This window comes from Kryptolebias marmoratus, linkage group LG6, assembly GCF_001649575.2.
Source record: "Kryptolebias marmoratus isolate JLee-2015 linkage group LG6, ASM164957v2, whole genome shotgun sequence".
Lineage (NCBI taxonomy): Eukaryota > Metazoa > Chordata > Actinopteri > Cyprinodontiformes > Rivulidae > Kryptolebias > Kryptolebias marmoratus.
In genome coordinates, this window is record NC_051435.1 from 29,914,520 (window position 1) to 29,927,276 (window position 12,757).

Sequence of the window (12,757 nt, forward strand, 5' to 3'; positions counted from 1 at the left end):
CCTTGGGATTCCCCCTGAGGAGCTGGCCCAAGTGGCTGGGGAGAGGGAAGTCTGGGTCTCCCTGCTTAGGCTGCTGCCCCCGCGACCCGACCCCAGATAAGAGGAAGAAGATGGATGGATGGATGGATGGATGGACTGAAGCTTTTAACGGAAACATGCAAAATGTGAGGGAATTGCAAAAGGAGTTTAAAGCAAAGGCCAAGGTAGCAAAAAAAGAATTTAAGAACAGAATAGAATAAAAGTTAACTTCTGGAAACCCAAGTGAGGCATGGCAAGGTCAAAACATCATGATGGGCAAAGTCTTCAAGCCTGCATTAAGTGACTGCCTGGACCCAGCCTCTTTTGCAGAGTAACTGAACAAATTCTTTACCAGATTTAACAGCAGTTGCACTTGTTGTGGCAGCAATAAATGAATTTCCAGGCACTGTTAGATGAAATCACTCAAGCAGGTTTATTTATATAATGTGCACAGAATATAGAGAGCATTAAAGACAATTAAGAATTAACATCAGAGTCCCAGGTCCAAATGGGGAAGCTCCAAATCAAAGCTCAGGCCCCTCCAAGTCAACACAGGAGCTTTTATTAAAAATATTGAAATACTTGAACAGAAGGAGGAGTTAGGGAAACGCAAGTCAGTCTGGTTCCAATGAGGAGAAAATTCAGCATCACTCCTATAAACAAGTTCATTCTGTGAGAACTGATGGGACTTGGAACAGAAGTCATAACATAATCAGGTGTTACCCTGTAATAAACTCTGCCATTACACTCCCCTCTTCTGATTATAGAAAATATGTAATATTTGATATTAGTCACACATTAAGTTCATTACACTCCCCTTTAATCATGTCAAAGAATATACTAATTGAAAAACAAAAGAAAAAGTGAAATGTAAAAAAGAAGGGGACATCTGGTAGAAATAACAAAACATTCAGCTGGATCTGTCAAACTCCCAACAACACTCTCAAAGGCATCATTATTGATGAGCGATTGGTATCTTCCAACCTCCATCGATTCAACCGACACAAAACCCTTGGTCCTGACATGCTCAGAGGATTCCTGTCAGGCTTCTACAACCGTCAGTAGCCAGTGAAGCCACCCTGATCACAGAGGACCCCGTTACCAGGGGAACTGAGAACAGTGCGATTAATTAAGTGGATTTTTTAAGGCGTTGTCTTTTCTATAATGAATTAATCAGAATTAATGTGTTAAAGTCCAAGCCCTACAATTTATATTAGCTTCTGAACAGAATAAACCATTTAGGATTTTCACCAGCATAATTATTGGATAAGAGTCAGAGTACCTGGGTGAGTGTGTGCATGTCTGCTTTGTGTTTATGTGTGAGCAGAGCTTGAAAGTAATGTCCTACCTCGGTGCAGGAGAAAGGGTTTGGTGTAATCCCAGCTGGTGTTGTCATTGCGAACGACGTTCAGTCTGTTGGGCTGCAGGGGGCGACAGAGCACAGCACCTCTGGGTGGGTGTGTGTGCGTGGGCATGAGAATGAGGATGCGGATGCATTTGTGTGCGTGCACCTGAGTGTGTGTTTGTTAGAGAATGTGTATGTGTGTGGGGGTGGGGGTGGTTTGTGCGTGTGTGTGTCTGTGTGTGAGTGTTCTTACCCGAGCATATTCAATCTTAAGCGTGCAGCAACCGGAGTAAATGTCAGCTCCATTCAGAGCCAGCTTGGCCTTCTGAGCGTCTTCCACTGACTCAAATGTTAACAAGCTTGTTAAGGATGACTCATCAACGTAACAACCAGCCAGCCAGTCAGAGGAAAGAAACAAGACCCACACAATCCCCAGTGGAGCCTACTATCAGCTTTAGTAAATCTACACCTCCACCCCCAATCTCATCATCATCACATTGCATAAAAATGATTTTGAACCTGCACCTGCTGATATGAGTATAAAACACAGTCAGGATATTCCACCATGGCCTGGATGCCGTTCCGTTTGAAGATGACTATTCGCAGGACATTACCCACGGGGTTACAGACTGTGTACAACACATCCTGTGAGAAACAGAAACAACACACATTTAAACTGAGGTTAACTCAGTGTTCTTTTACATCCCTAACAATAATCTGTGTCACTAACTCAAAAAAACCTTGTATAAACTGAAGTCTGACACATTACTGGTGAAAATCATTTTCAGAACTCACAATTTAGATTTAAAGGAATAGTCTAGAACTTTTTAAGTAATTTCTGTCTAATAGTTATCAGTAGTTAGTACTTTATCAGCTGTGACATCAGTCATAGAGCACACAGTATGGAGAAAGAGGCAAAAGTCTTTTTTCAGGCTAGGCCAGGCCAGTTTTTTAAATCATTTTTTCATAAATTATAAAATGCTACATTAGCTAATATTAAACCTCTACACATTTGCACAACACTGTATATATAGCTTGTTAGAGCTATCCCAACCAATGTCTGTGACTATGCAAATGCACAGTGCCTAAGTATTCACCCTCTTAAATTAAATGTTTTACCCTTTTATTGTCAATCATAGCTAATATAGATTAGCCTTTTTGATAAAAAAAAACTCCTCTTCAATGACAAAGTGAAATCAAATTTCTTCAGAGAAATATAGAGTAAATAAAATATGTAATGTGAAATAGGTGACTGCCCTTTAAAGTGACTGTCCAAATTAAACTCAGAAAAAAATTACTGAAGAGTAGAAGTCACAGGATTGATACAAAAAATATTTCCAAAGCCCTCAACATTCCCAGGAGTTCTGTTAAATCCATTATCAAAAAATGGAAAGAATATGGGACATGTAAATCTACTTACAGAAGGCTGTCCTTACAAACTGAGTGACCGCACAAGAATAGTGAGAGAGACGACCAAAACCTCTGTGACCACTCTGAAGCTTCAGCAGGTGAGATGGGAGATGAGATGCGTATGCCATTCTTAATGGTATATGAGTGACATTAAAAATGTTGCATATAGAGTGTAAAATACACAATAGAAAAAGCACTGTGTGAGTGTTTGTTTGAATGGGTGAGTGGGAAACGTAAAGCTGAATGGCTTCCGGTGAACACACATGAAGTAGGATGTGTTCTGCAGGAGCTCTGAGGAAATGTGATTATAATGTATTTCCACTGACACCTAAAGTCTGTCTATCACTTGTCACACCTCTTGTTTGTACAATCATCAGGACCTCTATGGCCTCTGAGTCAAAGCCACGGCTGGCTGAGGAGGGGTTTGTTGAATAGAATTCTGTGAGACATTTAAATTGACTCTTTAAGGAGTCCCAGTCATCTGATAGCCCTAGTGTCTTTTTTAGGATTAGTGAATTTTATGGCATCATTGGACTGCAATATACAGGAGTATCTAGAGCAGGCGACTGTGTTTAAAGGTACGTCCACAGCTATTCAAAATAAGCTTTTTGACTGCATGCTTTACATTATGCAGGGACAAATTATACAGGAGCTAAAAGCAAAGAATTCAAGGCAATGCAGGCTGATGAGACAACAGATGTCTCAACTAATTTCCATCTTATTGTTGTGTTTCCTTATATAGATGTAGCCAACACAGTGCAGAAGAAGTGTCTTGGCTTCAAAGCAATTGATGAAGGAGTCGATCTCAAAAGTACTTCTGGAACAGCTGAATGTGGTCCGTTCCCCAGAGAAGAAGAGGGACAGGGACAGCTCAGAGTGAGGCAGATCTAAGACATTTATCTCAACGCACACTTCACTTCGTACACTGTTATGTGCATTAACAAAATCTGGTGATGCAACAGACTGTTTCCTCTATAACTCAATACCTGCTTTTTTTGTTGTTGTTTTTACATTAGTGGCTTTTCTGCTTTTTTCTCAAGATCCCTGAAAGGAGTTGCTGCTTTGGACAGCGTTGTAGCAATGAGATTGCCACGCACGTCACAGCTATGTTGGAACTTTCATGCTCGAGCAGTTAATACGGTTTATGAGAGCAAGGACTGCTCAAGTTTCTCAAGATTTTGATTCAGCTTTAGTCAGAAAGGCAAAGGGTTTCTGTTGCATGCTGATTGATAAAGAAGGTCAACAAAACAAATCCTGAGCCAGAAACCTTTTTGTGATGGTGATAGGAATGAAATCATGACATATTGTTGCTCTTGCCAAAGTTTATTAAAAATGCTTTGGAAAAGTGCAAAAACTGCTTTTAAATAAATAACAAATGCGTTTGAACCCATGCGCCCTGGTACACATCCAGCATCTGTAGGAATCTGCTGCCTATTGGTCGTACCAGGATCTTTGGTGACAGATGCATCATCCTGATGCAGTAATAATATTACAAAAATTGTTTTGTATATGTATATACGAAAAAAAATCTGAAGTGGTTGGTGCATTCATGAAAACAAAACCTACTGAATGAAAACTTTTAAAATCAATAGAATATACAATGAACTAAACTTTCATAATGAATTATGTAAATTAGGACAATGATTTTTTTTACAAACTTTCAAGAAATGTTTGTTTGCATATACAAATGAAGCATTTACATGAATTTACAAAAAACAGTACAAAGAAATGTGTATTGTAGGGTTTTCATCCTACAACTCTGTTAGAAGAGCAGTCTAAACAAGAAGCTGCCCGCAGAATGAAAGAGGCCCGGATGGTGAAGCTAAATTTTGGTAAAAGCTGGAATAGCATATTTTGGAAAGAAAGTTTGTGAATAATCAAGTCAGTTTAGGCCTGTTTTACATATAAATCTGTTTGAGAAAACAAAAATAATAGTGCTAGTAGGAGTTGGTAAATGAAAAGAGCTGCACTCACAGTGGTGATGGGGTAGAGTGGGTTCTGGATGGACAGCAGCAGGACCTTGTTTCTGCTGGTAGGGTCGTCTGCATTGGTGGGTCGGGTGATCCTCTGACTTGTAGAGAAGTTAAAGAAGGCCTGCTGATCAGCGATGTAGACGACCTCATGGGCTCCACAGGTCACACAGCGTTCAGCGCTCTCCACGCTGTCAAACTCTACCAGAGCCTGGCGTTTAAACGGCATCATCATCACATAGCTGCCAACAGAGCAAACAAGTGTGGAGCTCAGAAGAAGCAGACACCCAGAAAACCCCCAGACTTTTCTTACTGCTCCCCTTAATCTACTGAAAAAACAACAGTTGGCGGCCAAAGTGCTAAAGACAACACAACAAATAGTAAAACGACAATACCAAACACAAAAGACCATAAAAACAAGTGAGTAGAAATATGTTTTAAGATAAGATGTAAAAACACCAAGAGTTGAAGCCTGTCTAATATAAGAGGGGTAGAGTTTCTACAGCTTTGAAGCTACAGCTATAAAGGCCTGATTACCTCTGTGGACCAGCCCGGACCTTTGGACAACTACAAGTAAATGATCAATAGATCTAAGGAATCTGGAGGGCACATAAGGCTGAAGAAGGTTAGATACATACACAGGAGCCTGCCCATTCAGGGCCTTATAAGTCATCAATAAAACTTTAAATGAACAGGGGGCCAGTAAAGAGAAGCCAGGACTGGGGACGCTTTGGTTTGTATTCAGAGATGAGCTGCAGCGTTCTGAACTAACTGCTGTCATGAGAGGCAGGCCTGGCTAACACCAACATACAGAGGGTTACAGGAGCTAATAAAAGTCTGAATCACTCATTTAAAGTCAGTAAAGGATAAAAACTATTTCACTTTTGATAGAAGTCTCAATTTAAAATCTCTCTACCTAGATCTTTTTCATGTGAGATTTTACAAACAGCTCCAAACTACTCAGATCTGTCAGAGAAATATTCAACACAATTCACTGGGACTAAAAAAAAAATAGCTTCAGTTTCATTCTCATTGAAATTTAGAAAGTTTGAAATTTTAATAACAACAAAACTGGATGACAGGAAAGCTATAACAGGAGAGAATCATGAGCTGCCCTCACTAGAGGACCTTTCTAATTCGTGGAATTAACCCAATTTAAGATTGCTGCCACAACTAAGCAAACTAAACAAACACAGTCAATTTTACAGTTATTATGGTGTGGTAGTAGCTGAGAGTCATCCTGCACATATATGCTACAAGATCATGCGTGATTTCACAAAAATGTATGAGATCATGCAAACATCGTTTATAAGGTTTGAGCAAAATGGCTGTAACTCCATCTCTTCTCAGCATACAATGACTTTAGTTTAAACTCTGGGATGAAAACTGATATACATTCCTTCAAAAAATGCTAGACCTTTGCTAGACATTTATTGTATTTTTTATGTCTCTACAATCTGATTTATAAGATTTGATGAGGACAACATCAACCTTTTTCTGCCAAATATTTTGATCTCCAAGTATGCAGAAGTTTTTTTTTTAATTAATTTTTTGCATCCTATAACCCACTCTTCATTGTCCATAAGCAGCATATACTCCACCCTGTTCCTGCCTTTTCTTGCATTTCTGTCAGTACTTAACTGCCATAATAACAGCTTTCAGTGGAACTCTGCTGACATCAGCTTCTCAGTTCAAATTACACAGTATTTTGTTTTTAAAAGCCTCACAGTTAGAGTGCAACAATCAGTGAGAATTTTAACCACAGATAGTTTACCAACCAGGCGGACCACAAAAAAAATGTTGACATGTATTAGATTAAGACTGGCTCCAGGAAGTCACTCATTGTGTCAAAAAGTGTCAGTAAGTGTCAGGACTTGTAGCTTTTTTGGTCAAACCTTGAAAATAACAGTAAGTGCAATCTCATGTGATATCAAGAGGTGTCATGCTCAGAATATATGTCGTGAATGACCACACCAGCGGAGCAGAACACTGTCTCAACTGCAGGCCATCTTTAACCAGCGACACGCACCCTCTGCATGTTCCCATCACAAGGCAGAGACGTATATTTAGTGATAGGCTACTTTCACAGCACTGTTCCACCAGTATACTAAACCACTCATGCATACCCAGAGCCATTAGGCTCTTTAACTCAACAGTCAAGATGATGCTGGCTACACTGATAAAAATTACGTTTAGGGGTAGTAAAATATATTAAATCAACTGTAGTAATTTCTACAATAAAAAAGCACAATCCAGTGAAAACTAGGATTTATTTAGTAATAATGAACAAAATTTACATATTTTACTACTGTAGTCAAAGCACTGAGTATTATGAGTTTTACTTTAAAATTACCAATACATTCGTAGCCAACTGGTGGCTTGCTGTAAAGACACAAGCTAATAATGTTGACAATGGTCTTCTCAGCAGTACGTTCATTGTACGAATCACTCCCTGCCCTCTCTGACAGACTCCTCCAATGACTATATAGACAAGACACGCTGCTCTAAAGGCTCGGCCCGATGTGCGGCGAAAGTGACGCCATCTTGCTAAAGTAATCTCAAAGGCACAGGGCTGTGTAAACAATGTTGAGGACTAATGAAATTAAGATTTTTTTGTCAGGAAGATGAGCTTAATTTTACATGAACACTATCATTCAGGTTCACAGATATACACTGTATATGGGGAAGACGCCTCTAATGCTCAACCTGAGCTTCTCCTCGAAGCGCATTGCTATTGTCGACACTCGCGTCTTCTGCCGAGGTCCGAGCGCCAAATATCTCATGTCATTCATGTCAAATAAAACCTTTTATTTGCAGCTTCTCGTTGTCGTGAGTCTCTCCAGGTTGAAATCTCAGTACAAGGACATAATGGACAAGTTCACACAGAGTATCCAGCAAGAGACTGCTGAAGGGAAGAGTTTTCCTCCAGCACCTCAAGGGTAAATTATTTATACACAAATGCCAATTTTTTAAAATAATTCTTATTTTGCATGTTTTTTAGTATGTTTTAGTATTCAAGTATTTTTGAATTGAATTTAAATAGAATTACAACACAAACACAACTATGTAATGTGTCATTATTAGGTAGGCAGAAGGTGGGAATATGACATTATAGTTTTCAAGTTTTGGGTGTCCACACAAGAAGGCAACAGTGGCATTTGAGAATTTTCTCACTCTGGAGCCCAGTTTCCAAACATACCATTTAGTGGCTCCTAAAACAGCATTTCTGTGTGGACTTATTGCTGAAATCATGAAAAAACCCTTTGCATATCAACAAACTCTGTTTCTGTGTGGGTGAGGCCTGAATTATGACCATTTTTCTGTTGGCTGCTGTCAGTTAGCTGTGGGTGCCATCTTGAACTGGACTGATTCCAAAGGTATCACAAAATCTGTCTAAGAAAGGTCTCCATCATTCATCCATCAATTTTCTTTTTATCCAGTTTTCCTTTCTCTGTTTTATACAATTAAATATAAAAGCAGAAATATATAAAAGGCTCAATAAATGAATAAAAGGACAAATAAATAAATTTATACGCTTAAAATGCACCAGGAGAACTGTACCCCATGTTTTATAAATTAATTGACATTCTTATTTTTTTTTTTTAGTTTCATTCCAACAAAATATATTTTTTTGTTTTTCCTTTTAGATGCATTTTTGTCCAGTGGTTTGTGAGACATTTAGCTAAAAGGCAGACTCACAAACACAAGCAAAAGCATTATTTTCCACCTTTGCCTTTTGGCTGCAGACATTAAATATTGCATATGTGATTATATGATAACTGGGGCCTCTAAAACAAAAACAGCACTAACGTGAAATTATCTTAAAAGAACTAAGTCTGAATTCATGTTATTGTAAAACAAGAAGTAAAACTGACCTTGGGAGGTAAAACTAACAAAATGAAACGATAAAAAAAAAAAAAAATGAAAAGCATGTGTCAAGAAATCCCATAGCAAATACCAAACTTTTAGGTTTTTAAATTATTGCTGAAAAGCACATAAAATGGTGCAAATATCAAGAAGTGGAAAACAGACCAACTGAAAAATGTCATCTTGGGCAAATTGTTATTCTTTTTTTGTATAGGACAAAATAAATTGTTATTATTAAAACACCTTTAACATGGGCTTCTACCTTTTTTCCCCCACTGCTGTTCTATAAAAGCTTAAAACTTTGATGAATAGTTTTGATAAGTTCTGTATTACCAGATGTTGCCAAACTTTTCAAGCGCTTCCACCAGGTCAGCCTCCACCACAGCATCACACAGTCCTCGAACATGGACAACCGGAGATGGGGGGATGCGGTGAGTGTCCTCCACACCATTCTGCAGAGAACAAACAATAACTTTAAAACAACCAAATGACTGGGCTTTTATTCATTTTGTTAATGTTGATAGAAATGCACAAAATTACTTTTTGACCCAAAGCCAATACTGTTAAAAAGCTTTGAGCCTATTTTGTAGTGGGACTGAGATGGTGTCTCTTTTATAAATGTGATAACCCAAAGTTAAGATTACTCTAAAAAAAATATGTGTATAGTTACACAACACTGTAAATCAAGTTGTCAACTTCATCCTACAATTTATTCAACTTAAATCATTCTCCCCTGCTACAACCCTTAAATTAGTGGTGGTACTGATGACATTCTGATAACATCTTGCATCCTTGACTACAGCACTCTGACCCCTGTTATAGATGTCACTTTACACAGGCCTGGTTTTCAGCAGTAAACTAAAAGCAGAATGGCAAATAGGCTTAAATGTGGAGTACACATATTAAAATATCTATACACAGTGTTTTTTCATCTATTGCACAAATATATATATAACATAAATTGACATAACATAATTGGTCAAGAAGTTTAAAGTTATGTTAAAAATTATACTTAATGATTGTTATAACACAAAAAATAGCTCATTAGTTGTAGTATTTTATTATACTAGAATTGATTCATAATTTATTTATAAATGTACACTCAATGGTCACTTTAGTAGTCAATGTATTCTCGTTCAATTGCTTGGTAACACAAATATCTAATCAGTGAATCACATGGCAGTAACTCTGTCTTTAAGCGAACACGGAACCGGAATGAGGACGGAATGAAATTTAAGTGACTTTGAATGTGATTGTTGGTGTCAGACGGGCTGGTCTGAGTATTTCAGTAACTGCTGATCTACTGAGATATTTTACACACAACCATCTCTAGGGTTTAAAGAGAACGATCCAAAAAAGAGAAAATATCCAGTGAGGAACAGTTGTGTGGAGAAAAAAAAGCCTTGTTGATGTCAGAGGTCAGAGGAGAATGGACAGAAAGGCAACAGTAGCTCAAATAACCACTTGTTACAACCCAGGTATGCAGAATACCATCTCTGAACAAACAACTTGTCCAGCCTTTAAGCAGATGGGCTACAGCAGCTAAATACCACACCAGGTGACACTCCTGTCAGCTAAGAAGAGGAAACTGAGGCTACAGTTCACACAAAGCTGCCAAAACTGGACAACAAGAAATTGGAAAAATATTGCCAGGTTTGAAGGGTCTGCAGTCATTGAACTTCAACAGTCTCCATAGTCACCAGATCTCAATCCAATAGAGCACCTTTGGGATGTGATGAAGTAGCAGATTCACATCATGGATGTAAAATCTGCAGTAATTGTTTGATGCTATCATGTCAATATGGACCAGACTCTCTGAGGAATGTTTCAAAAAAGTTGTTGAATCAATGACTCATAAAATAATTTTGGCAGTTCTGAAGGCAAAAGGGGGTTGAACATGGTACTAGCAAGGTGTACCTCATAAAGTGGCCGGTGAGTATATTTAGTTGCATGTATGTAAATATGAATGTCTGTGTGTATGTATATATGTGTGTATGTATTGATGTATGTTAGGGTTATGCATTTTTGGTCTTTGGCAAATACGATACATATCTTGATACACTGTCAACAATAAGATTCATTAAAGATACAGGAGTAGCAACTCATGAAATGTTGCAATATGATTTAGCCCCTAATCATGATATAATGCAATTCAATATGAATTTTGATTCAGCACATTAAGATTCATTGATATATAATACAGGTGGCACAGTGGATTAGTGGTTAGAGCTGTTGCCTCCCACCAAGAAGGTAGCAGGATCGCTTCCTGACCTGGGGCCTTTCTGGGTGGAGTTTGCATGTTCTCCCTGTGCTCATGTGGGTTTACTCTGGGTACTACGGTTTCCTCCCAAAGACCAAGAACATGCATATTAGGTTCATTGGTGTGAGTGGTTGTTTGTCTCATTTGTCTATATGTGTCCCTGTGATGGACTTGTGACCTGTCCAGGGTGTCCCCCCGCCTCTCGCTCAGTGACTGCTGGGGGTAGGCACCAGCTCCCCGTGACCCGGAATGGAGAAGCGGGTAAAGAAAATGGATGGATGGATGATATATAATACAATAAAGCAAAGGAATTGTCCTAAGTCAATTTTTGCAACTAATTATTTACTACCTAATAAAAAATGGTCACTCACATAAATATCTTGTTTTAAAAGTGGCAAAACAGCTGCAGTCCTTCTCCTGAACTGTAGGTGTCACTAAAGACAAAAAATACAACTAAACAGCAGGAAGTCCAGCCAGAAGAATTATTTACTGTAGGAACTGAACAGAGGGAATCGATTCTTCATACACAAACGTAATTACACTTGAACTTTTCTGTCATTTTTTATAGTGGATACCTGTGTGCAGAAACAAACCGGCTGCTGAATTTTAACGGATGCAACAAACTAATGATTCTACATTTATTCCCCAAACTGCATTGGTACACGGCTGCTCTACTGATGCAGCTGCATTGTGCATGTGCACGTCTGTGAATCAGTACAAATTAAATAATCTTCACATTCTTAGTGCATGTATAAATGTGTGTGTGCGCATTTATGTATTGGTCTATGTATGTATGTTAATAAACATATGTACAGTATTAATGTAGGGAAAACTTTTTTTTCTCACCCAGTTTTATACATTTGACTTTCTGCTTTCTACTATACAAAAAAGTAACAATGCTAGGTGTGGATGGTTGGAATCAGGATGCAGGCGGATACAGCGGAATGAACTTGAACAAAACCATTGAAAGAAAAGGCTGATGTGGCAGCAAATAACTTACTTAACCCTCCCGTGGCCTTGAGGTCAAATGGACCTGAAGTTTCAAGGGCTTCTCTTCCTTTCTTTAGTTACAAGGGCTTCAGGAGGGTTAAACAGGGGAACACAGGGAACACGAGGAGGGAGACACAAGCGAGCAGAACTGACCTCACTGTGGTGAAGATCAAACGCCAACAGCAACAAAGGACCGGCGAGGATATGCTGGAAGTGACTGAATATGAGAGTGAGAGTGAGTGGAAGATTGACTGCAGCTAGAGTAACAGGTAATGTGAAACAGGTGAGTGCGGCAGGCTGATTGGAAAACTACTGAGGAGATGACGGAGGAAGAATGAAAAATGGCACAAGGAACACAGAGGGCACAGGGAGTAAACCTACACAAGAACATATTAAAAAGAAAGCACAAGGAACAAGCTAAACACAAGGATCACAAGAACACAAAAAATAAAATCAAATACAAAAGATCAAAAAATAACTCAAAATACCCAAATCCTAACAAACAAGTCCAAATTGACTGATGAGGGAGTGATTACCAGGCTTCTGCAGACAGAAAGGACCTGCTGAAAAGCAGGGAAACAATTAAAATGTGCAGGATAGCGTTCCTCGAGGACCAGGGTTGGGAACCGCTGGAATAGACAACAGGTGGAAATTATCGGCAATTAGCAAGACACTCAATAAAGGAGTGGTTCTGCAGGTGGGGACCACAGACCACTTCTCAGTACCTTTGCTTTCTGGCTGATGTTTTGGTCACTTTTGAATGTTGGTGGTGCTTTCACACTCGTGGTAGCATGAGACGGACTCTACAACACAAGTGGCTCAGGTAGTGCAGCTCATCCAGGATGGCACATCAATGCGAGCTGTGGCAAGAAGGTTTGCTGTGTCTGTCAGCGTAGT

At 39.0% G+C, this 12,757-nt stretch overlaps 1 protein-coding gene across 2 annotated transcripts in view; it reads right to left on the bottom strand.

Annotated features, from left to right (window-relative positions):
- Nucleotides 1–12,757, bottom strand: part of LOC108249392 (heterogeneous nuclear ribonucleoprotein L-like) — a 58,133-nt gene that overhangs the window by 21,667 nt on the left and 23,709 nt on the right. For both annotated transcript variants that reach the window (XM_025002142.2, XM_017438771.3), the window contains exons 2-6: nt 8,944–9,062; nt 4,748–4,985; nt 1,923–2,008; nt 1,617–1,713; nt 1,367–1,439 (exon numbers count right to left, since the gene is read on the bottom strand). In XM_025002142.2, the coding sequence (XP_024857910.1) occupies nt 1,367–1,439; nt 1,617–1,713; nt 1,923–2,008; nt 4,748–4,985; nt 8,944–9,062 (613 nt within the window). The remainder of the gene's footprint in view (nt 1–1,366; nt 1,440–1,616; nt 1,714–1,922; nt 2,009–4,747; nt 4,986–8,943; nt 9,063–12,757) is intronic.